Here is a 26,549-nt window from a genome sequence, read left to right as displayed (position 1 = left end):
TGACCATATTGTTGACATCAGTCTCAAAAGCAACTATGCACAACTGGGACCCTACATATGAAATATGAGAGAGATCCCTTCAGTGCTTTGTGAAAACTATCAAATTTCAAGATGGCGGCCGGTCAGCCATCTTGTTAGCCAATCAGCCTCAAAATGCAATATGCACAACTAGGGCCCTAGGGGAACCTACACATCAAATTTGAAAAAGATCCTTTCCATACTTCCTGAGAAATGGCAGTAACAAGAATTGATTACGAACGGACGGACGAAAGGTGATTTGAATAAGACCACCAATCTGATGATGGTGGGCTAAAAAAATCAAAGTGAACTTATGACCTTGACACAGGGAGTTGGCACTTATAAGGTCAAATATGGTAACGTATTCACCGTAATCAGTGCCCAGGGCACTTAAAAAGTTATAACAAAGAGGGGTACTTATACTGAAAATTTAAGTTGTGAATGTAAACCTCTTAACAAAACCAGTGATATTTCATTCTTCCAAATTCCTGGCACTTTAATCTGTCGCAGTAAACATACAGGTCTTTCTTCTTTGGAGATGAATAATTACAAATAGGAGGGGTGCTAATTACAGCGATACTGTACATTGTATTTTTTCCTTCGGTCCAGAGGTCATCCATGGTATATTTATGTGCAAACTCTTTCAATTTTGATAAAGAGTTGCATGATTTATAAATGAAAGTGAAAACTACTGAAGCCTTTACTTTGAATAATGATTTTTATTATTATCTAATGCCAGAACAGTGTCATTTTTTTTTTTTAAATTTTTTTTTGGTGGTAATTTTTAACAATAAAATACATAACAGGTTGAATTTCATTCAAATAACAGTAAAACTTAAGTTTCCTTCAATAACAGTATTTATTATACTATTTCTACCATTGGACCATCCTCAATACTCCAGGGGTTCAGATCACTTACGATCTTTATACCCCTGGACTATCCTCAATACTCCAGGGGTTCAGATCACTTACGATCTTTATACCCCTGGACTATCTCATTGTAAAATTGGACACAGCTCAGCGGAAAACATCTTAACCAATCACAGGCCTACAAAGATTTCCTTTGAAGATAACAGAGAGTGTGACGCCCAACTTCAAAGCCACACAGTCAACCATAGTGTACTGTTATACAGCTCTTTTGATGTGCATCAAACAACCAAATTACCTGTTCTGTTTCCTCCAATTTTACTATGAGATAGTCCAGGGGTGTAGAGAATGTAAATGATTGCAACCCCTGGAGTATCGAGGATGCCACTGGACTATGTCACGACATAGGAAAACTGAATGCATTTCAGGAGAAATAAACTGACCATCATAGGTCTAGATAATTCCTTTGAAGATTAAGAGAGTGACACCTAACATCAAAGCTACTTCATGTAACTCAAAGGACCAAACTACCGGTTTAAGTTGTGCTCCAAGCCTTCAGTTTTACTATGACATACTCCGAGGTGGATATAATGACAGTGATAGTAACCCCTGGAAGGATGGAAGTTTAGAACACATATGTGGGAACTCATCTTTATGTATACAGATAAATATTTCCTATAACATGAAACCCAGATTATCTGATATGAACAGGCAGACTATCATTAGTTTTTCTGCGTTTAGCGGCAGGCTTTTTGGCAGTGGATTTTCTTTTTCTACTTTTACGTTTTTTCTTCGTAGATTTTCTCCGAGGTTTAGTTTTTTTCTGTGCTCTATTTTCAAAGTTCAGTCTGGCCTTGCTGAATTGATTCTCAAATCCCTCGGAGTCATTCTGGGCATTTATTGGAACAAAAGTTTTTAGAGGAGAATTCATAAGTTCTTCCAAAGTCCATTCTCCAGGTATGGATTGACCAGATTGGTATTTTTGCATGCCTTTAAATGATTGGCTCTCAGTAGAGCTACAATTTTGTAAGCTTTTCCGTAACTGGTTCTCAGTAGAACTACACTTTTGTAAGCCTTTCCATGATTGGTTCTCAGTTGAACCACACATTTGTAAGCCTTTCCGTGATTGGCTTACTATTTGTGGTGAGATTTCGTCTGATGAATCAGTGTAACTTTCACTGCTGCTGCTGCTAGAAAGGGCATGTTCTTGATTTTCTTGTCTGGTCCTAAAATATATTTAAATATACACAAATTAATATGTTTTCAGTACCGTATTCGCCATAATTAGTGTAACAAAGGGGGCAAAATGTAAGTTGTGGACGAAAAAAATTTAGCAATATTTTAATCTCTCTCTGTACTCTTGACACATTAATCTGTTTCAGTAAACATGCATATGCCTTTTTACCTATGAGATGCATTATTATGCCATGATTCACATGTAAAACACTCTCAAGTTCATGTAATATGGGATACAATGCTGATGTTAGAGGCATCACATGTTCTAAACTACAGTTAAATCCATGGGATGGGGGCATGTATGCAACTTCAACTCCTTCTCCAGAAATGAGGAGGGGCACTTATTGGGGGCAGGGTGTTATTAGACGCATATGGTATATCCCAAACACTTTGGCATCTGTTGCGGCTCTTCAGAGAAGCTGAATTTATTGACACTTGATCACCGACTTCCATGTAAAATAAACAAAATTTACAGTGTCTTTGAATATATCATTAATACGAAACTAATATTCATTAAGTATAACTCATCCACTCCTGAAGACACATTTAGACTCTTCTAAATCAAAGATTGAACTAATCCATTATGAAATATCATGGGTGAATCAGAAAATAAGGTTACCTGATTAAACTCCGCAGTGTGCAGGCCTCCTCTTCAGTAGCTATAATCAAAAGAAACATTTACGTTTTTTTTCATCAAAACAATGATTTCTAATATATAAGATACTTACTGTTACAGATAATCTAGCAGATTTCCAAAACATAATTAAATTAAAGTTTCAGGAAATAATAACACAGGCTACAGTAAATCAACTTCCATTCATGGCTACGATATTTTGCGATATTAATTTCAGAACAAGTTTACAATGATTAACATACCCAGATTTGATAGTTAAATGATAATTTTTGTCAATATAAATGATGTAGACAGCAATTTTTCACAAAATTAGCAAAAGAAAATTGTTCCCAAAAGAAAATGATTTTATAGTCCAATTTGTTTTCTTGTTATCATTTCACTTTAGGGGAATCTGAAAGAATTATTATTCGTATAGTACTAAACTGAAAGTTTCCACAATGAATTTCAATCCTTGGTCCTAAGACTAATGACCCTGACACGAATGGTTGGTGTTAGATTGTCAGACACCTAAACCACTGCACTAACATACTCCAGAACAGGACGATTGTTATTAGATTGTCAGACACCTAAACCACTCCACTTAAATACTCCAGAACAGGACGATTGTTATTTAGATTGTCAGACACCTAAACCACTCCCAATATAATTACTCCAGAACAGGACGATTGTATTTAGATTGTCAGACACCTAAACCACTCCACTAAAATACTCCAGAACAGGACGATTGTTATTAGATTGTCAGACACCTAAACCACTCCACTAAAATACTCCAGAACAGGACGATTGTATTTAGATTGTCAGACACCTAAACCACTGCACTAAAATACTCCAGAACAGGACGATTGTATTTAGATTGTCAGACACCTAAACCACTCCACTAAAATACTCCAGAACAGGACGATTGTATTTAGATTGTCAGACACCTAAACCACTCCACTAAAATACTCCAGAACAGGACGATTGTATTTAGATTGTCAGACACCTAAACCACTCCACTAAAATACTCCAGAACAGGACGATTGTATTTAGATTGTCAGACACCTAAACCACTCCACTAAAATACTCCAGAACAGGACGATTGTATTTAGATTGTCAGACACCTAAACCACTCCACTAAAATACTCCAGAACAGGACGATTGTATTTAGATTGTCAGACACCTAAACCACTCCACTAAAATACTCCAGAACAGGACGATTGTATTTAGATTGTCAGACACCTAAACCACTCCACTAAAATACTCCAGAACAGGACGATTGTATTTAGATTGTCAGACACCTAAACCACTCCACTAAAATACTCCAGAACAGGACGATTGTATTTAGATTGTCAGACACCTAAACCACTCCACTAAAATACTCCAGAACAGGACGATTGTATTTAGATTGTCAGACACCTAAACCACTCCACTAAAATACTCCAGAACAGGACGATTGTATTTAGATTGTCAGACACCTAAACCACTCCACTAAATTACTCCAGAACAGGACGATTGTATTTAGATTGTCAGACACCTAAACCACTCCACTAAAATACCAGAACAGGACGATTGTATTTAGATTGTCAGACACCTAAACCACTCCACTAAAATACTCCAGAACAGGACGATTGTATTTAGATTGTCAGACACCTAAAACACTCACACTAAAATACTCCAGAACAGGACGATTGTATTTAGATTGTCAGACACCTAAACCACTCCACTAAAATACTCCAGAACAGGACGATTGTTTTTAGATTGTCAGACACCTAAACCACTGCACTTAAAATACTCCAGAACAGGACGATTGTATTTAGATTGTAGATTGTTCAGACACCTAAACCACTCCACTAAAATACTCCAGAACAGGACGATTGTATTTAGATTGTCAGACACCTAAACCACTCACTAAAATACTCCAGAACAGGACGATAAGATTACAGACACCTAAACCACTCAACTAAAATACTCCAGAACAGGACGATTGTATTTAGATTGTCAGACACCTAAACCACTCCACTAAAATACTCCAGAACAGGACGATTGTATTTTAGATTGTCAGACACCTAAACCACTCCACTAAAAATACTCCAGAACAGGACGATTGTATTTAGATTGTCAGACACCTAAACCACTCCACTAAAATACTCCAGAACAGGACGATTGTATTTAGATTGTCAGACACCTAAACCACTCCACTAAAATACTCCAGAACAGGACGATTGTATTTAGATTGTCAGACACCTAAAACCACTCCACTAAAATACTCCAGAACAGGACGATTGTATTTAGATTGTCAGACACCTAAAACCACTGCACCACTAAAAATACTCCAGAAACAGGACGATTGTTTTAGATTTAAACCATTGACATTGTCAGACAACCTAAACCACTCCACTAAAATACTCCAGAACAGAAACGATTTTATTTAGATTGTCAGACACCTAAACCACTGCACTAACAATACTCCAGAACAGGACGATTGTATTTAGATTGTCAGACACCTAAACCACTCCACTAAAATACTCCAGAACAGAACGATTGTATTTAGATTGTCAGACACCTAAACCACTCCACTAAAATACTCCAGAACAGGACGATTGTATTTAGATTGTCAGACACCTAAACCACTGCACTAAAATACTCCAGAAACAGGTCGATTGTATTTAGATTGTCAGACACCTAAACCACTGCACTAAAATATACTCCAGAACAGAACGATTGTATTTAGATTGTCAGACACCTAAACCACTGCCACTAACATACTCCAGAAACAGGACGATTGTATTTAGATTGTCAGACACCTAAACCACTCCACTAAAATACTCCAGAACAGGACGATTGTATTTAGATTGTCAGACACCTAAACCACTGCACTAAAATACTCACAGAACAGGACGATTGTATTTAGATTGTCAGACACCTAAACCACTGCACTAAAATACTCCAGAACAGGACGATTGTTATTCTAGTTGTCTAAACCTCTGCCACTAACATACTCCAGAACAGCGACGATTGTATGGAGATTGTTCAGTACACCTAAACCACTCCACTAACATACTCCAGAAACAGGGACGATTGTTATTTAGATTGGGCAAACACCTAAACCACTCCACTAAAAACTCCAGAACAGGACGATTGTATTTAGATTGTCAGACACCTAAACCACTGCACTAAAGGCCAAACAAAATTATATTTTCTTGTTTCTCCGCCCGCATCCGAACAGGACGATTGTTATTAGATTGTCAGACGATTGTATTGAGTTTGTCTAAAGGCACTGCACCGAAAATACTCCAGAATATCAGACACCATACTCAACTCCAGACCACTAATCACGGTACAGACGACGATTATTTAGATTGTCCAGACTCCTAGAACAGGTGATGATTGTATTTTAGATTGTCAGACACCTAAAACCACTCCACTAAAATACTCCAGAACAGGAAAATATCTGTATTAGCATTGTCAGACGACCTGTTTTACCACTTTTGAAACACCTTTAGAAGCTAACACACTCCAGAACAGGAAATATCGATTGTATTTAGATTGCAAATACTTAAACGTTTTGGCACTAAAATACTCCAGAACAGGACGATTGTTATTTAGCTTGGTCAGACACCTGGTCTTTCCACCAAAATTTTCGCAGAACATGTGTCGGCTGCTATCGGCCAAACGGAAATCTGACGTTTTCTTTCTAGACAAAGTTATGATGTCTTCAAAAGGTAAATGAAGCAACGAAACTGTTTGGACATTATGTCAGAATAACGTCTGAAAAAGTCGTGCAAACAGGTCATCGGCATCTCTACATCTGAAAACAATGTCAAAAACTGATCATGAAAATGAGTGTCGGAACATAAAACAGGTGAGAGCAAAAACGGAATGCTGTTCCAAGTTCTCTTAATGATGCTGGTAGAAAGCTCACGATTGCCGAATATGTACAACACACAGGACAACAAAATCCGAAATAGTAGAACATCTCCATTCAAACAAGTTTGTGTCAACACTTCAGAAAGCCAAGCTGGGGTTTCTTTTCAGTAAACTTTATATATTGCCCTATGTGGAATTTTGAAATAAGAAAACATAAACTCTTAAAAGATTGTTCAGAGAAATGTGTGGGTGGAACAGGACGAGAAGGGGAGCAAAAAGACCAAATCTTAAAACATAGGGAGTCCTGATCACTTGCTTATGTACATCTGGCTAACATTGAACATAAAGTTGTATTTCAATTGTTTTTCAATTTAAAATTGTAAGTTTAATACCAGAAAATAAAGACAATAGTTTAAAATTAAGATTTCTTTATTCATTTTATGCATTTAAAAATTGACACAATTTCAAATCACATGATTCATGTATATTATTATGTGACTGAGAAAAAAAAAATCCCTCCCTCATCACATTTTTAGGTAGTAAAAAAAAAAAAAAATAGCCTCCCTCCCTCATCCTTTTTTGGAAAAATGTGCCTGAGAAACAAGAAATTAATTTTGTTTGGCCTAAAATGCTCCAGAACAGGACGATTGTTATTTAGATTGGCAAACACCTAAACCACTCCACTAAAATACTCCAGAACAGGACGATTGTATTTAGATTGGCAAACACCTAAACCACTCCACTAAAATACTCCAGAACAGGACGATTGTTTTTAGATTGGCAAACACCTAAACCACTCCACTAAAATACTCCAGAACAGGACGATTGTATTTAGATTGTCAGACACCTAAACCACTCCACTAACATACTCCAGAACAGGACGATTGTATTTAGATTGTCAGACACCTAAACCACTCCACTAAAATACTCCAGAACAGGACGATTGTATTTAGATTGTCAGACACCTAAACCACTCCACTAAAATACTCCAGAACAGGACGATTGTATTTAGATTGTCAGACACCTAAACCACTCCACTAAAATACTCCAGAACAGGACGATTGTATTTAGATTGGCAAACACCTAAACCACTGCACTAAAATACTCCAGAACAGGACGATTGTTTTTAGATTGTCAGACACCTAAACCACTGCACTAAAATACTCCAGAACAGGACGATTGTATTTAGATTGTCAGACACCTAAACCACTGCACTAAAATACTCCAGAACAGGACGATTGTATTTAGATTGTCAGACACCTAAACCACTCCACTAAAATACTCCAGAACAGGACGATTGTTTTTAGATTGTCAGACACCTAAACCACTCCACTAAAATACTCCAGAACAGGACGATTGTTATTTAGATTGGCAAACACCTAAACCACTGCACTAAAATACTCCAGAACAGGACGATTGTTTTTAGATTGTCAGACACCTAAACCACTCCACTAAAATACTCCAGAACAGGACGATTGTTTTTAGATTGGCAAACACCTAATCCACCAACCAGAAGGAATGATAAACTCCAAGAGGGACCCCAAGGACGATGGCTGGCGGTAAAATACAAGAAACATTTAAGTTCTTAACCACTCCGCTAAAATGACCAAGACAAGAATTGTTGTCCAGGTGGTAAAATTCTACACATTCAAAATTTGTTTAAGTTGAATATTTGTCTATTTGGTTGAAAAAGACTTGTCAGACTAAAAGTGCAATTAAGTAACTGCAAATTGCAAAACTCTGCATAGCCGGTTATTTTAGCAGAGATAATTTCGCGATTCATTACTATAATTGTGAAATTTTGATCCATGCAAAATTTGAGAAACGGTTGAGATATATATATATATATTTATATATATATATATATGCTTAAAGTCAAATGGTAAAAGTTTAAAACTGCTAAAATTACTGGCAGTACAGTAATTACAGTGAAAAAGTTGTGGCATGAAAATGTAAAATAGACAGCCAGAATGTCAGGTGTGCACGCCAGGCCAGGTTTGTGAGGATACTCAGATCAACTTTCAATTTCCATTTTTAATAGTTTTTTTCTGTAACTATACCAAACCTGACGAGTACCCTTCAGTCTCCATATTGATTAGATTTTTCTGTAACTATACCAAACCTGACGAGTACCCTTCAGTCTCCATATAGATTAAATTTTCTGTAACTATACTAAACATGACGAGTAACCTTCAGTCTCTATATAGATTAGATTTTTCTGTAACTATACTAAACCTGATGAGTACCCTTCAGTTTCGTTTCCGCCCTGATCGTCTTTGTCCTGCTCCTCTTTTATCCTGGCCCGTGTTGACCTCTTGCCTTGTTTTCTTGCTCCTCCATAACCTTTAGCATCAGCCTCTTCCTGTCGCTGAAAAGCGTTTTTCAGACAAACTTCAACATGGCGTTCATGTTCCTGTCCGACCGGCAATCTCTCATCACAGATATAACAAGCAATGGTTAACCTGCTGTAAAGAAACAAAGAAGCTTCAATGAGTGCTGGTTACATTAAATAACTGAAAACATTTAAACTGCATTCTGTTAAATATCTGAGAGTCTTTACAGATTTACCACTCTTTTAATCAGTATATTTTCTAGAGTTAACATATCCCTATTTGCAAAATAATCACAAACCATATATATACAATGAAAGTTAAGTTATCACAACTCCTGTTCAAAAGAGGGATTGAACAAGACAAAAGAGCAAATTAAAGCCCCTCCCCAGAATTATGCCAGAAAGTTGTTTCCCATACTTAAAGATGCTCCACAGCGACAAACAGTATTTTTGCTCTATAAAAACCCGGAACAAAGGAATACGTATTTTTCTTGTTACAAAAGTTACTTACTTTACACCATTACCACCATTGACAAATTTTGAGCTTGTAATTTTACTTCAAGATCAAAATATTAAGAATAATTAATTGCGTCCTGAAAAAATTCAGTAGCACTATGTTTTATAAGTTCTGATTGTGCATGTACTAAAAGTAAAAGAAATAATTGTATATTATTTTTTGTGTTAATTAGACATGTATATTCACAATTAAACACCAATTATTGTTCAAATGATAAGTATCATTTATGCTCTGTCGGCGGTGGAGCATCTTTAAACAGAACACATAGATTACTCAAGGGTTCGTCATCATGTGACCTAGAACATCAATGAAACCAATCTCACCTTTCTGGCTCAATGGCCTTTCCTGTTGTGTCTGAAATGAAAGAATTATGTTATTAGGTAAGGACATCGAGATTTGTATTATACTCTATAAGTTATATTGTCTAATTTTGTATAAGTCTGCTTGTTACCCAGATGCAGTTTTGTTATCTAAATGAAATGCAATCAATAAATTTCAATATTCAAATCCCAGCAAACATAATTAGTCATTTTCTCTCTATTCGAGTGAACTTTGAAGTAACGAACCTTCCTCATCAGCCCTTTTCACTCGGTGTTTTCTGGGTGAAGGTGATGTGGCCTGGGTTGGACTCTGACTGTTTTTGAAAAAGCTCATCACTCCATCTGCTTGGCCATCAGATAGACCACCATTTTCTGGATACACAGGAACAGGGTTCTGGACTGTAGGGCCTATAATAAATAGTATATAAAAAACATTGGATACAGTATAACAGGTTCCCCCTCCCCTAGAATACTGAAATGATTATTTTCTAAGAAGAATTTCAAAGGAGTCACTCACCAGGTTCCTTGTAATTTACCAGTATTAAAATATGTAGCAATGTCATTACATGACTTATTAACTTTTCAGCCCATTTTCACTCTTGAAATTCTCAAAATTGAGTATTTTCCCTCTTTAAATGATTGTCCATACCCAGCATAACAATTATATACCAAAGTCATTGTAGAAATTAATGTCAGTTGTGACAGATAACAGTATTACAACACTAACACCAAAACCTTTATCAAACACCAAAACCGACACCAAAGTGATTCCATAAGCCCTGCTCTCTTCGAGAGACAAGCTAAAAATGGTTTAAAAATGTTGATGGAAAATTGAAGCTACATAATGGCATAATTAATATATAAGCTTACTGGGCTTTTGGAACAGATAAGCTGTAAATTACCTTGTGGGTAACATCCAGTAGTAACTTCAATACTTACTAGGGATGGATCAATATATCGATATATCGATATGTATCGGTTTTCAGCAGCATATCGAATATCGATACGTAGACATGCTGTATATCGCTGTATCGTTTTAACAACTCAACCTACTGTTTTCGTTATAGAAATAGGAAAGTCCAAACAAAATTTATTCTTAAACATTATTCAAGTAAGGCCAAAAAAAATTTCTTAGTTTCTCAGGCCCCGCCGCATCGACATTTACCCCCCGCACCGTTTTTTATGCACCATAACTTAAAAATTAAAATCGAGACTGCCACATCGAACGCACCCCAAATTTTCATTCGAACTCGCCCGAAATTTCCATTCGAAAACGCACCCGGAAATTGGCTCCAATTTTAGTATGCACCTTTCATTTCCGGTAAAAAATGGCTGCCGATGTCATGTCAGCATTTGCTCAAAACAGAATGTTTCCTCCCAGGATTATGTATTTTCAACTGGTTTTCTTTGGATATAGTGACGATTTAGATATTTAAAAGCTGTTCTTAAAGACTGAGTAAGAATTTACATTTTCTACACGTGTTTTCATTGATTTTCATGTCCTTCAAGTGAGAAAAAAATAAAATGTTATCTGCCGCATTTGTTTTTCAGAGAAATTAAAAATAAAAAATATTCCCGCCGCCCGCACTGACTTTTTAAACAAGAGGCCCATGGGCCTTTACGGTCATCTGACTCATGGCACAAAACAACAAAGTCACAGTATAAAGTAGTGGTTAACAATTAATATAAATAATACAAGGAACTCCTTAGTTGAATATGTAAGTTTCTGAAATAGGTAAATGTCATTTGTTGAACAAACTTGGTAGCCCTTCATCCATATATGGTTGTAACCCATTCAAGGATTAATATAAGGAGTCAGATTTTAAAGCCAAATTTTAGCTAAGCTTCCAGTTTGGACCTCCGCCGTACTATCCCCATGGGTCTTAGCCTGGTCCTTTATAAAATATGATTGTCCTCACCTAAAGTTCCCCCTTCTGAATCAATTAAAACCCCTATAGACCAATTTTCATTGAGATCTGGAATGAACCCGAACACAGGAAGTGGGCCAGCAGCCATCTTGAAATAACAAAATTTTTATGAAAATGTTTGTATGTTGTTCGGCATCAATTAAAAACCCCTATAGACCAATTTTCATTAAGATCAGAGACTGAAACCTTAAAACAGAAAGTGGGGCAAGCGGCCATCTTGGAATACAATAATCTTTACGAAAATGTTTGCACGTTGTTCGGCATCAATTAAAACCCCTATAGACCAATTTTCATTGAGATCAGAGACTGAAACCTGAAAACAGGAAGTGGGCCAGCTAAAATTAAGAAAATTTGCCCTTTTGGGGCCCCACCCCTCAGCCCCTAGGGGTCGGACCAGGCTCATTTATATAAAATATGATTATCCTTCCCCCATGACGTTTAACACCAAACATAAATGAAATCCATCCAAGGATGAAGGAGGAGTAGGATTTTAAAGCTTAAAATAAGAAAGTTTGCCCTTTTGGGGCCCCATCCCTCAGCCCTAGGGGTCGGACCAGACTCATTTATATAAAATATGATTGTCCTTGCCCAATGATGTTTAACACTAAATATGGATGAAATCCATCCAAGGATGAAGGAGGAGTAGGATTTTAAAGCTAAAATTAAGAAAATTTGCCCTTTTGAGGCCCCACCCCTCAGCCCCTAGGGGTCGGACAAGGCTCATTTATACAAGATATGATTGTTCTTCCCTAATGAAGTTTCACACCAAATATGGATGAAATCCATCCAAGGATGAAGGAGGAGTAGGATTTTAAAGCTTAAAATATGAAAATTTGCCCTTTTGGTGCCCCACTCCTCAGCCCCTAGGGGTCGGACCAGGCTCATTTATATAAAATATGATTGTCCTTCCCCAATGATGTTTCAAACCAAATATGGATGAAATCCATCAAAGGATGAAGGAGGAGTAGGCTTTTGTATAAATAGTCTTACGCACGACGCAAGGAGCACGGCTGACGGTGCACGACGACGGACGAAACACGATGACAATAGGTCATCCTGACCGGTCAGATGACCTAAAAAGTGGCCTGAGAAACTAACAATTAATTTTTTTTGGCCTAAGAGCATTTCAATCAAAAGGAAGTGTTTAAAGCATCTGAGTCACCTAGATGGATTATAAATGCTTTTTCATGACTAAGAATACGAATTGACAGAAATCGATTAACACAGATGATAACTTGAATCAAATGTTTGGTAGATTTTTTCCAGGTTATAGAATGTTTTATCAAAATTGTCTGTTATTGTCACAATATTCAAAACACAATGGTCAACTGAATTTGAACAAGAGGTCCACTGTATCGTCAATACATATCCTGTATTGTTTCAGTGTATTGTCAATACGTATCGTATCGTTTTAGACCTTCCAATACCCAGCCCTAATACTTACTCTCCTGGTTTCCTTCACATTCAGATGCATGGGCTTCTATCTGGTCTGTTGGGAAGGGCACACTACACAGCGGGCAAGGTATCAGCTTTATCTGTAATTACAAAAAGTTTCTGATGGCTGCATGTGGCAAGGGGACATTGTGACCAATTGGTTTGGTTTTATCAATTTAACGCCTTATGAACAGCCAAGGTCATTTAAGAATATGGCAGGCTAAGATGGTGGAGGAAAGACAGAGTACCCGGACAAAAATCACCAACCAGTGGTCAGTAGTCCCCTTGATGGAAATGAAAATTACAACGTTATAACCACAAATTCATTGTATTAATTGTGTTCATTATAAACTTTAAACTGGAAATGTATCTTTCAAAAATAATACAAACCGGTGTCTGTTTTATTTGTACGATTTCTTCCTGATCATGATGGTGAGGCCTCTTGGTGCCATCATCTCCACTAGTTTGTGGGAACACTTGAGGTGGTATATCTCCTGTATCCGGAAAATTTAAGGTGATTTCTGTATGTTGTTCATCAGGCTCACACCTGGTGACAGTTTCTACTTTTCTTGAGCCTCGTCGCTTTTTGAAGTTCGGCGACTGGCTGTCCCTCTTTTCAAGATAAGCTGTTTCTTCGTTACACACTATAGAGTCTGTTGGCGTTATCCTTTCATTGCTTTGGGTGAAATCATTCTGTAAATCTGGCAGTTCCTCCCTCAATGTTTCGCTTACTGAAGGTAAGTAATCATATTCTTGGGTTTCCTGCGTTTCCGAGATATTAGATTTATCAGAATGACAGTCTAAATTACTTTCCTGGGCTGTTCGTTTTTTTGCCTTCAAAGTTGGACCAGAAGTCTTTCGCTTCCTTTTCGTTTGTCTCTTTATAACAATAGTGTCACCCTCTGCATTACCAGAATTTTTTCTAGTTTTTGTCGCCGACCTCTCTCGCTGCAGACAGACCTGTGTGGAGTAAAGCTCTCCCTGGGCATTAATCATGGCTGCCGACTGCTGACTGAGACTGTCCAATGACGATTCAGACTGGACATACGGAGGACTAGGTAAACTCACAGTCTCTTTCTGTCTCTTTCTGCTGTGTTCTGTACAATCATTCTGATCGTCAGATAAAACACTTTCTACCGAGCCTCCACTATCAGATTTCTGTAAAAGCTTTCTCTGTCTGTTTCTCCTCGTCTTGTAATTAGCTCCAGTTCTTTTAAGACTGAGAAATTCCTCTCCACTATTTTCATCGGACATATTGTAAACATCACCTTTAGCTTTCGTCTTGACTTCCTTACCAGGGTGTGTGGGTATATCTGTGTATATTGTTCTACGATTGCCATCACCTTTCGTCTTTACTTCCTCACCAGGGTGTGTGGGTATATCTGTGTATATTGTTCTACGATTGCCATCACCTTTCGCCTTTGTCTTAACTTCCATACCAGAATGGGTTGGGATAACTGAATACAGTTTTCTACGATTGGGTTGCTTTTGAGCCTGCTGTTGGTTTTTATGCTTCTCCGCTGACATCCATTTATCTGTTTCATCAACACAAACATTATCCCCCTGAGCTCTCCTGTCAGGAGATTGTACAGGTTGACTGTCATTTACAGCGGTTTCAGCATCGTAACCAAATGGCTGTGTATCAATGGTGTCCTTTGAGCTGTGAGTTGGAACATAATTTGGATCGTTGACCTGATTACCACGAGGTCTCCCAAGTTTTCGAATTCTAATTGTCCTTGGTTTGTATGGCACAAATTCCTCTTCCTCTGAACTGCAAACCATGTTTCTGAAGTAAAATAGACATTAATAATTCTACTGAAATTATGATAGACCTTTAAATGATTCTACTGTCAGAAATAATAGGCATATATTTAAGCATTAAACTATCTTCCTATGGCATCTATGGTCTATATAGATGCCAGAGCTTTGCAGACAATCTTCATAATGCGTGCTAGCTATATAGACCATAGATGGCATAGGAAGATAGTTTAATGCTTATATTTACGTTATCAACTCACTTTAGGGTATCTGCATTAACATTGTTTAAACTAGACAAGGAAAACCGGTTATCAACAACGATTTAATCCACAAGATGGAACAACCATTTTGACGGTGATCAATTGAAGTCACCACGTCAACATTAGTGACGTCATAATGGTCACGTTTTGTGTGTCATTTATACCGTCATACATTTCCTTTTGCCATGGTTAGTTTATATAGTAGAAGTCACAAGCTAATGTAAATATAATTCTACTGATATCATAAGAGGTATTTAAATACATCTACTGAAATTATAACAGACATTTATAATTCTACTGAACCCCAATCTATCCACATGTTCCTGAAATTATGATAGACTATGTTCAATGTAACTAAAAAATTTAATTTGTAATTCCGTTCCACTATAATGCTCTAAAATACGCTCTAATACAAGATATAACAACTCTCCGTTCTGAGATTCTGGTTCAATACTTGCTTTTTTTGTCTGCTGACAGATATAATGTCGAGTGACTGTTCCATGTGGCGTCCACATCTGACAGGTTCCCCCCAGGCTACCATCTCAGCAGCTTGGCTTTGAGCCTTTGTCAACATCAGACTGTACAACTTCAGCTGTTGTAGTATCACTTTAGCATACCACTCCACATTAGCAGGGTCAGGAGAATAGAAAGGACATTTAGGGTTATCCTGTCAAAATATATTCATCAATTAGTATAAAATTCCAGAGTGCCAGGGTCAAATTTGACCCCTTTGAACCTGGATGAAGGTCAAGGTCATTCAGTTGAATAAGCTTGGCAACCCTTCATCCAAGCATGCCACAGGCTTAATATTACAAGATTTCGGTCTATTTGACTACTAGGAGCTTGAAGTAAGGAAAAAGTCAAATACAGTGAAAGCAAATACAGAGGATTCCGCTTATTTGAATAAGTCATTTTCCAGAAGAAAATATTCAAATAACTGGAGTATTCCAATAGGCGGAGATGGCATTTTGCAGTTTATTTACACTTAAAACGAACAACAAGTAATTATTTTTCGAAGTTGTAAATAGATTTTAATTGTTTAATAACAAAAAATATTCCAATATTAGATTCTTGTTTACGTTAGGACACGTGAATCTTTGAGAAATACTGAATGCTACTTAATTTGAAATTAATTATTATCCCTGTTCAGATGTGGTAATGCCTTTTTAAAAAATGTACACTTACAGTAATATCTGTGACATAAATAACTTAAAAGTCAGAGTGCAACACTTTGCGAGATCTTTACATATTTCATTTCAGGTTCTGAAATATACATACCTTTTTTGCACTCCTACAAAAACAGATTAAAAAAAATTTATTCACTTAGTTTCTTTCTTTTTGAAAAATGTTATTATTTAAACCTAAAGTTCATTTAGATGTTTAACTACTAGGATTAGTTCAGAGATGTATCATTAATGTTTCTTTTCAAAACTTAAATTTTAAAGTAACAAAATGAATATTCATATACAATTGGTATTTTTTATAACTAGATAGATTTTAAAAAAAAACTTCTAATTTTTCCTACGGGGAACTTTTATATGGCCTAAACGAATTTAGTTATCATTCATCAATGTTAAAAATTCAGTCATCATTCATCAATATTACAAATTCCCAATGTCTTTGGAAAGAAAAAGATATTGCTATGATTATTTTTATATAACATAGATTCAAAACTAAATGATAGGCGATAAGTAGGAAATGAGAGTGATCAGAATAGGTACTGAACTCCAAAGTAAAATATTTCACTTACTTGTAATGTCTTTCTAAAGCAGGAATATCATAAAAAAATTCAATGTCTCTGTCGTTTGAACTCGTTGAATCCTGTTAAAAATCATACTTCTTTCATTTTTTTCATCTTTTAAACTTTCAATTTTAATAAAACATTTGAACAACATATATTATGTTTATGAAAAAGCATGTAAACTTGACACTAAACGGTTAATTAATTATTTAAGTCAAATAAAAGGATTTTTTCTATGAAATTTCCTTTTTTTTTTTTTCGAAACATGGAAATCTAAAAATCATGTATCGGTGATTCGGTATGTTGTCTATAACGCTAGTCAGATCATCACATTCAATCATTCATTTTGTAATTCAGGTAAGGGGTGAAATAAATTAACACCCTCGACTTTTTTTAACACTTTAACATATATGCATGAATATAATGGTGAAATACCTTGCAGTTAAGGTTGGATTCCTCGGCAGCGTTCTCTCCCTTGGTAGATTTCCATCTGACCTTGCCTTGTACCAAATGGGCGAATTTTTCAATTTTGTTCTTATAGAAGTTTAAGTTGCTTTTGGTCTCTTGGGGAATGCTAGTGTCTGCTTTCTCGTCTGACATGTTTTCAGTTTTGGTTGTAACATGCTCATCACCAGAGTTGATGATTTGTTGAGCATTGTTGGATGTGCCATGAGGTGGTGACGTCTTCAAAATAAATAAATACAAACTAGAAAATAATCTAGAAAGATGACCAATATAGTCCTTATCCTCTTTTGAATTTGGCTTTGGAAATGTATATATAGTGGACTATCAAAGTTCAGTCTGTGATCTACAAGAGGCTCCACCGCTGACAATGGTAGTTTTTCACTATCAAAAACAGGATCAGACGATTTAGTATTTTTCTTCAGTTACAAAAGTTACTTACTTTACACCATTACCACCATTGGAAAGTTTGAGCTTCTAATTTTACTTCAAGATAAAAATATTAGAAATAACTAATTGCTCCCGAAAAAATTCCATGACACTATGTTCTATATAGAATGAAGTTCTGACTGTGCATGCACCAACAGCAAAATAAATTATTTTATATTATTTTTTGTGTTAATTAGATGCTAGATTAAACACCAATTGTCGTTCAAATTATGAGTGTCATTTTGGTCTGTCGGCAGTGGAGCATCTTCAAATGAAAGTTGAAGTAATTCATTTTAACTAATTTGGTAGCGACAGGACCAACTTCAGTAATAAGTTTTGTAACAGGGTGATCTTTAAAATTACTCCTGGTTTACTAGATTTTTTTTTTATTTACCTCCATTTCATCAGACATGGTTGGTGGTTGAGTGTCATTGTCATCCGTCATGTTTCCTCCGGATAGAGGTGATTTTCTTTGTTCAGTTGCCATGTCATTTCGGGACAGCGGCGATTTTCTTTGCTCCCTCTCCATTGCACTTGGGGATAGAGGAGATTTTCTTTGTTTCGTTTCCATGGCACTTCGGGATAGAGGTGATCTTTGATCCCTCTCCATTGCGCTTCCGGATAGAGATGTTCTTTGTTTCGTCTCCATATCACTGCCGGATAGCGGTGGTTTTCTTTGTTTCGTCTCCATATCACTTCGGAATAGAGGTGGTTTTCTTTGTTTCGTCTCCATGGCACTATGAGATGGAGGCGATTTTTTTTGCTCTAGCTTTCCTGAACCTGTTTCCTACAACAACAATCTTATATCATTACCAAGTCTATAAAACAAAGGCAGATCCCCATTTAAAAAATTCATGTAATTATACCAAAGTTTTTCAATTTTATGAGATTATTGACCAAATCACAAGTACTTACAGTGAAACCTGTCTTAGTGACTACCTCTGTATAAAGACCACCTGCTTAAAATGCAACTCTTTAAGCAGGGGTGGACATTAACTTTTTATCCATTTGTCCCTTTGGGAAGTAGAAAGGTAAATTCACGTGTCCAAATGAAATTATCACTTGTCCAACACAAATTCTTCCAAGACTTTTAAATATAAGCAGTGCTATGTACATCGGACAAGTGTTTTAATGTTTTCACTTGTCCGTCAGCAATTTAGTCTGGCACTAGGCAAACAGACAAGCCTTATGTAGACCCCTGCTCAGGGTTCCTAAATGGTCAATTTCAGCATGATAATTTTAATTTTCGTTGTCTCATGGGTAGTCTTTATAGATTGTATCACATAACGAGCTTGCTACACAAGGATATAGCATATTTAAAGATAATAGCATATATTAACATTTTTGTAATGGCAGTTTGTAGGAAAACTATCTATATATAGCATATTTAAAGATAATAGCATATATTAACATTTTTGTAATGGCAGTTTGTAGGAAAACTATCTATATATAGCATATTTAAAGATAATAGCATATATTAACATTTTTGTAATGGCAGTTTGTAGGAAAACTATCTATATATAGCATATTTAAAGATAATAGCATATATTAACATTTTTGTAATGGCAGTTTGTAGGAAAACTATCTATATCTAGAAATAGTTCTAGCAATAATAACTTTTATAATGCTTCTATGTCATCACCAAATTAGTTTTGTAAAATATCGCGAAATTTCAAAAAAAGTTTCCACAGCCTTGACTTATTATGGTGACCTTTTAACCTTGGCTTCGGTAACTGTGACTTAAGACATCTAATGCATTGTCATGGCCCATCCTATATTTGCATCTCACAGAGTTATCTGCCCTTGAAGATAGGTATTCATTGAGATGTCACTACTTTGTGAGCGGAACTCACATTGTTTTCTAAGAAAAATATGACATATTTCTAACACATGAGGTCACAATCAATCAAGGGCGGATAACTCTGTAATGGCCAAATATGGAATTGTCAGTTGATTTTTTTTTTTTTTTTTTTTTTTTGAATTCTAAACAGCAGGTGAGCTGAAAAATGATCAACCACTTACATGATTACTTAGATTTGGTCTCGTTAAAAATTTTCCAAATGTTGTTGGGTTACTAAACTGCTCATTATCATCAGTATCATCATCTTCCTCAATGACAATATGAGCATACTGCTCCATCTTCCTCTGCTTGTGAGACCGATCATCTGCAATACTTTTAGCCTGAAAAATAAAACAAGAGCATTTGAGTTTTAACAATCTTAACAGATCGTAGAGATCTACTGAGACAAGAGGTCTCCTTTTACTCTCGCATACTGTCAGTCAATACATATGTTAATAAATTTGTATGTGACTGGCACGTTAAAACAACATTCAATGATAACATGTCTCTGGGTTTATTTGCCATTAAAAAGAAGCTGTTTACTAACCCATTAAAACATCATGACCTTGTGACAAAAATCACAGTCAATCATTTGAACAAACTTGTCTCTTGACCTCTTATTTCTTTCAATATGTTTAAATATGGAAGTCTGTTTCATGGTCAATTAAACAAACATTCTTCTCAGCATCAGCTACAGGCCTATCCCCGATAGCATTATTGAGATAACAGACAGATAGCATACACTCTACAGATCATTTGGCCAGGTGGGCTTATCATTTGAAGTTTTAAAATGTTACTTACCTGCGCAGCTGTCCGTTTACCATTTACCCTCTTCAATTTCTGAACTGTATCTTTTACTGGCTGCGCTTCCTTATGACTACACAGCCAGCCATCCTCTTTTTCTGGGTGACCATTGTCTTCGGTGTTACTCCTGAAAGGTTGACATATCCCAACTTTATTCTGGGATGGGGTCGTCTTTTCAGGTGTGGATTTCAGGTAACTTTTGTCACCAGAATGTGAAGACTTCCCTACTGACTGTTCATTACCGAAGCACTGTGTGTCAGGACCAGGCACAAAGTTATCATCTCCTGAGTTTATACCAGGCATGGGGTTATCAATATTATCATTCACATCAGGTATACGGTTATCATCATTTCCAATTGTATCAGGCGTAAGGTTGTCATCTTCTCTAAAACATAAGATTTTGAAAATAAGCCATACTAACTGTCAAGGTACAATGGCAATGAGATTAATAAATATATGACTAATACTAATTAACAGGAATCTGAGGTCAGTATCCTAGATTAACTTTGTAGTGCTTAATTTCACCATGCAGCATGACGGTACAGGCCTTATCAGGTCTAGCATCTAAAGGCCTTATATCTGGTCTGTAGAGTCTTAGGCCTAATATCTGGTCTGTAGAGTCTTAGGCCTAATATCTGGTCTGTAGAGTCTTAGGCCTAATATCTGGTCTGTAGAGTCTTAGGCCTAATATCTGGTCTGTAGAGTCTTAGGCCTAATATCTGGTCTGTAGAGTCTTAGGCCTAATATATATGTCTGTAGAGTCTAAAGGCCCAATATCTGGTTTGTAGAGTCTCAGGCCTATTATCTGGTATGTATAGTCTTAGGCCTAATATATATGTTTGTAGAGTCTAAAGGCCCAATATCTGGTTTGTAGAGTCTCAGGCCTATTATCTGGTGAGTAGAGTCTCAGGCCTTTTATCTGGTGAGTAGAGTCTTAGGCCTAATATCTGGTCTGTAGAGTCTTAGGCCTAATATCTGGTCTGTAGAGTCTTAGGCCTAATATCTGGTCTGTAGAGTCTTAGGCCTAATATCTGGTCTGTAGAGTCTTAGGCCTAATATCTGGTCTGTAGTCTTAGGCCTAATATCTGGTCTGTAGAGTCTGAGGCCTAATATCTAGTCTGTAGATTTTTTTTTTTTTTTTTTTTTTTTTTTTTTTTTTGTATTTTTTTATTTTTCAGAAGTTTTCAAAATGTAAAAATTACATTAGATATCAGCACACAAATCATTCATAGTCTTCATTCACTCATTCATCATCATCATCATCATCATCATAGTACATATATTCACTCAATATACAACGTCATTCATTAATCACCATATCCCACAGTAGCAAATTATATTTGATTACCATTATCACACTATAGTTACAGCTTTGCACACTAACATTATCACTCAGTTCGCATCATCATTACCATGATCATCATCATTGTCAAAATATCCTTACTACATGTATTTTAATATAATGATCAATCAATTTAAATCTTATATTTTGATATCATAATCAAAGTTATTACATGTCCTCTTATCCTCAAACATAACATTATATATGATATCATCCACAAAGACATCATTAATAGAGATGGTCTGTAGATTCTTAGGCCTAATATCTGGTCTGTAGTCTTAGGCCTAATATCTGGTCTGTAGAGTCTGAGGCCTAATATCTGGTCTGTATAGTCTTAGGCCCAATATCTGGTGTGTATAGTCTTAGGCCTAATATCTGGTCTGTAGAGTCTTAGGCCTAATATCTGGTCTGTAGTCTTAGGCCTAATATCTGGTCTGTTGAGTCTGAGGCCTAATATCTGGTCTGTAGAGTCTTAGGCCTAATATATATGTCTGTAGAGTCTAAAGGCCCAATATCTGGTTTGTAGAGTCTCAGGTCTATTATCTGGTCAGTAGAGTCTTTATATATAGGCCTAATATCAAACCTGTAGCATCTAAAGGCCTAATATCTGGTATGTAGAGTCATAGGCCCAATTTCATTAACTTTCTGACCCCTGAAATTTCATAATTGACTCTTCCCGTCTTTGAATTAGAAGAGTTCAAATGAGTCTTCAGGGATAAATAAGTTAACCAATATCTTGATTTTAACTGACCTGCTGATCTGACTTGAAGAATTTCCACCGTCACTTCCCACAGGATGGGATGGTTTGCTTGGAAGGACATCATCTCTTGACATCATTATAACTTTCTGCTCAAAACATTAAACAGTACAGTGCATTTTTGGTTGCTTTTCTTTTTTGTTTTTGATGGGAATTTCACACAGAAAATGATAAAAATTCAAGAGATTGGTTTGCTAAAACAGTATAATTAGCAATTCAGATGAAACATGTTCATGAATACAGAAGCCTGTTGCCATCTTTTCAGTGCTGATCAAGCTAAAAGTCATTAAAATGCTAAAAACAAATTATATAATGTAAAATTAAATGGAATTATCAAGATAATGCAGCATTGTATCAACAAAGCTCAGGATGTGTCATCAGCAATATACTTGTACAGTGTTTTTGAAAAAAAATTCAATTGGGACTTATTGTTTTTTTAATTATCCAAATTAGGGTGGAGATTGTGCCTTTTGAGAGTTGGATACCACAGTAAAAGTCCTCATCTATACTGGTGACATTACATACTTCTACATACACTCATTAATATTCAAAGAAATTTTCAAAGAAAAATAAAGCACTTATTTTTAATTATACTGGTTAAAAGCTGAAGGAAACTACATTGTACTTGTACTAAGATTTAATCTGTTTGATTTTGAGACTCACCAAAAATTCTCTTTTCTCCTGTTTACTCATTCCTGTAGTATCTATTCCTGCTTCTGAAAATTAGAATCACAGTTTGAATACAGATAATATTGGTCATGAGTTTTACCCCCACTCTCTCCACATGGCCTGACAAAGGATGTATTCACAGAACAATTCTGCAATTACACAAGTTATTTCCCTCTCCCCAATGATAACTCTGATAACCCTCATTATATATATTCACCCTATGGACTATGTCATATAAGCCATACAAAAAAATATTAGTGTAGCCGGTAACCAGAACGACCCTATAAAATCAGTGCACAATGCATCGACCAATAAAAACAAGTGCTGCATTCCCAGAATAAATAACCGCACTCGTGTGTATAGATGCACAGGTAACTAGTTCATCCACATATCGAGGAAGTAATGCAGCCATGCCTTTCGAAGTAATCCCGCGTCGACAGTAATAAATATAAACATACCTTGAAGTATTTGGTCATTGCGTTCTTCCGCAGTCATAGTTGGTTTCTTTGTTCCTCTTTTCTTCAGTCTTTGGTCGCGTGAGGTAATCATTGTTTGCTCAAACCTTGGTCCATCATGGTCAGTTGGGTTCACATAAATAACCTAAAATCAAATTATATCCTAAGGTTTTGACTTACTGGTCCCAATATTTGCAAGCTTAAATTGATGGGACAGTATTTAATTCATCAAATTTAGACTTTTCACAGAATTAGTGCACAATTAAAACCATAAATTAATTTGCAAAATGAATTATGGAAACTATAGTGAACTTAAGGCCGTGGAAAAGGAAGGGGTGTTTTACGGAAACTGGTCAAATAACGCAGTACAAGAAAGTCATATCTTACATCATTCGTGAGAGAATCCTCTGTAACGTCGACCAAAGGCTTTCTGTCCTTCCTATGTTCCATTTCGAATGTCATTTAAGATAATATAACCTAAAAAAAAATTAACACAAAGTTGCAATTGTGAAGGAACAAATGCCAAACGACTAGTACTGCTTATATATATATATTCCATCTTACATGCTCATTAAAACATTGCGGTGAATTTGATTATTTTTCATTATGCCAATAAAATTTAATAAAACCAATATTTGTATATATAATACACTTTTGTGAAGGCAGCTCAAGGGGTACAACTGACTTCTGTACACTTAACAGAGATTTGTCAAAAAATGTATGTGGTGTAACGTAATCGATGACATTGTTTCAGATTGATTTCGAAATCTTTAGGACATTGAGTTTTTTTTACAAAATTTCGTTCGGCCATTCTCTATTGGAATTATTAGGATTTTCAAAAACTTTGGGACATTTTGGATTAAAGATCACTGGCAAATGGCCTAAATTTAACCCCATTCTGAATCACTGCAATTATCTATCTGAATTTCTGAAACAAGACCACACTTGCATGTCAAACTTGATTTCTTCAGATTTCACCAGATTTCTCCTGATCTTTTTCTGGGTGTAAGCGCACATAATAATTGGGTTACGCCATACAACTATTGTAAGTGTAGTTATTACATGTTCATTTCATTTTTAGGGGTTACATATATATATTGAAAGAGTGCAGTGGGTATTTTCCACATGTATCTTAACTGCAGCACTGATTATATACATGGATTTTCTGAGAATGAATAATCATACCCTGCCTTCACTACTCCATTTCCTGCAGGTTATAAATTCTGTCCCATTTCTTATAGTGTTGCAAGCTCTTAAGAAGCTACACTGGAATTAACAATTATATGAAATATTAATAAATAATCCTATTATTTTCTCCACATCATGCATTTTTCAAAATTCTAAGACACGGACCCCATTCCCAAAGTAGTGGGAAAAAAGCGCTAGTATATAGCTCTAGATCTTTATATGTATATACTAGCTGCTACCAAGTTATAATTGCAGCCAAAATAAATGCATTACAATTAAATCACTACATACCATAAATAATAAGTTAAGTTTATTTTCCAGTACAGGATATCGATTGAGGTCCTCTACACTGGACTCAGAATCATACAATAAATACATACAAATGATACATATATATATGTAGCATTGCAGGTAATAGTCTATAAAGTTTTGTTAGTAAAGTTTTTAAGAAATGTTCGATTTCCATGTTGATAATTTCAAAGGGTTCATGTTTTTATTGTTAACACAGTTCATAATGATAACTCTGCTCTATAATTATAGAGTAGGTCTTGGTTTTCCCAGAATTTGTCTAAATTATTTTAAAACAGTTTATATTAGGTGATGATATTGTAGCGGGATTGGACTGGGTCGATCATCGGTGACCAGGTAGCTCAGTCGGTAGAGCACTCGGCTAGTATTCTGAGGGTCCCGGGTTCGAATCCCGGTCTGGCCGCTACATTTTCTCCTCTCCTGTTACAGAATTGGCGCCCAACTAGATAACCCACGGTGGTGGTGTTTGGAAGGGTCTCGTGTGTCTTCGAGGGCGAAGACTTCGAGAAAGGAGGGAGGAGTGTAGCGGGATTGGACTGGGTCGATCATCGGTGACCAGGTAGCTCAGTCGGTAGAGCACTCGGCTAGTATTCTGAGGGTCCCGGGTTCGAATCCCGGTCTGGCCGCTACATTTTCTCCTCTCCTGTTACAATATAACAGATTCTGGAAGAGAGTTCTAAAATTTTGACAGTTTTTACAGTAAAATAGTTAAAAATAATGACACTTCCTAAGACATATAAAGTGATATGTGTTGATGATACCAATATAAATATTATATTGAAATGATATTTTATAGAAAACTTCAAAGCACTTGTCGACATCTAGGACATATTTACAGTTAAGGGGAGATAATCCACATTTACGGAACAAAATAAAATTATAGCAGAAATATTCGAGCATAAAGAATGCAATTATCTTAACTTGCAAATATCTTAACAACCGTTTTAAAAATTGTCTAATGTTTTCTGTTTTGAAATTAATAATAGGAGGTAGATCAATTGAAATACAGTTTGTATGCAAACATTTTTTTGGGGGAAAAAACAGCGGCGGTCTCGAAAAGAGGCTAGTCTGAAACCATAAATCTAAACAACCAAACCAATCAATAATACTCAGAAATACTCGCCAGATACAGATGCATGTTTTGAACTATATTCCATGGGCTGTTACAATGCAACGCCCATGATATAAAGATCAAACTTTGTTGTTATGTCTGTTCAGTATCGTGTAGGACTGGCAAAATTATAAAAATGGCGCGAGTATTGAGGCATCATGGGATATTGTTTCGTGAATTAATAATTTTTTGTATTTTTGAAATTGCAATATTTGACTCCATATTCTAAAGAATAATAATAAAAACTAAAATAATCATAACAACTATAATGATGTTTTAATTGTTTATTTTT

At 36.0% G+C, this 26,549-nt stretch overlaps 1 protein-coding gene across 1 annotated transcript; it reads right to left on the bottom strand.

The window, feature by feature from the left end:
- Positions 1 to 957: 957 nt before the first annotated feature.
- On the bottom strand, positions 958 to 26,410 carry LOC138334629 (titin homolog). The gene is made up of 20 exons (XM_069283267.1): positions 26,270 to 26,410; positions 24,835 to 24,915; positions 24,037 to 24,126; positions 23,653 to 23,794; positions 23,189 to 23,241; positions 22,520 to 22,614; positions 20,424 to 20,811; positions 19,805 to 19,963; positions 18,177 to 18,569; positions 17,327 to 17,575; positions 16,901 to 16,971; positions 16,405 to 16,441; positions 15,609 to 15,820; positions 13,523 to 14,918; positions 13,143 to 13,233; positions 10,017 to 10,178; positions 9,774 to 9,804; positions 8,837 to 9,066; positions 2,741 to 2,780; positions 958 to 2,111 (listed from the first exon to the last, which is right to left on the bottom strand). Exons 3-20 carry the CDS (start codon positions 24,109 to 24,111, stop codon positions 1,580 to 1,582), a joined length of 4,356 nt encoding a protein of 1,451 aa, XP_069139368.1. The 5' UTR covers positions 24,112 to 24,126; positions 24,835 to 24,915; positions 26,270 to 26,410; the 3' UTR covers positions 958 to 1,579.
- Positions 26,411 to 26,549: the final 139 nt, after the last annotated feature.

This window comes from Argopecten irradians, chromosome 11 (assembly GCF_041381155.1).
Source record: "Argopecten irradians isolate NY chromosome 11, Ai_NY, whole genome shotgun sequence".
Classification (NCBI taxonomy): domain Eukaryota; kingdom Metazoa; phylum Mollusca; class Bivalvia; order Pectinida; family Pectinidae; genus Argopecten; species Argopecten irradians.
The sequence above is the reverse complement of the archived record's forward strand: the minus strand, read 5'-3'. Positions and strand labels throughout refer to the sequence as shown.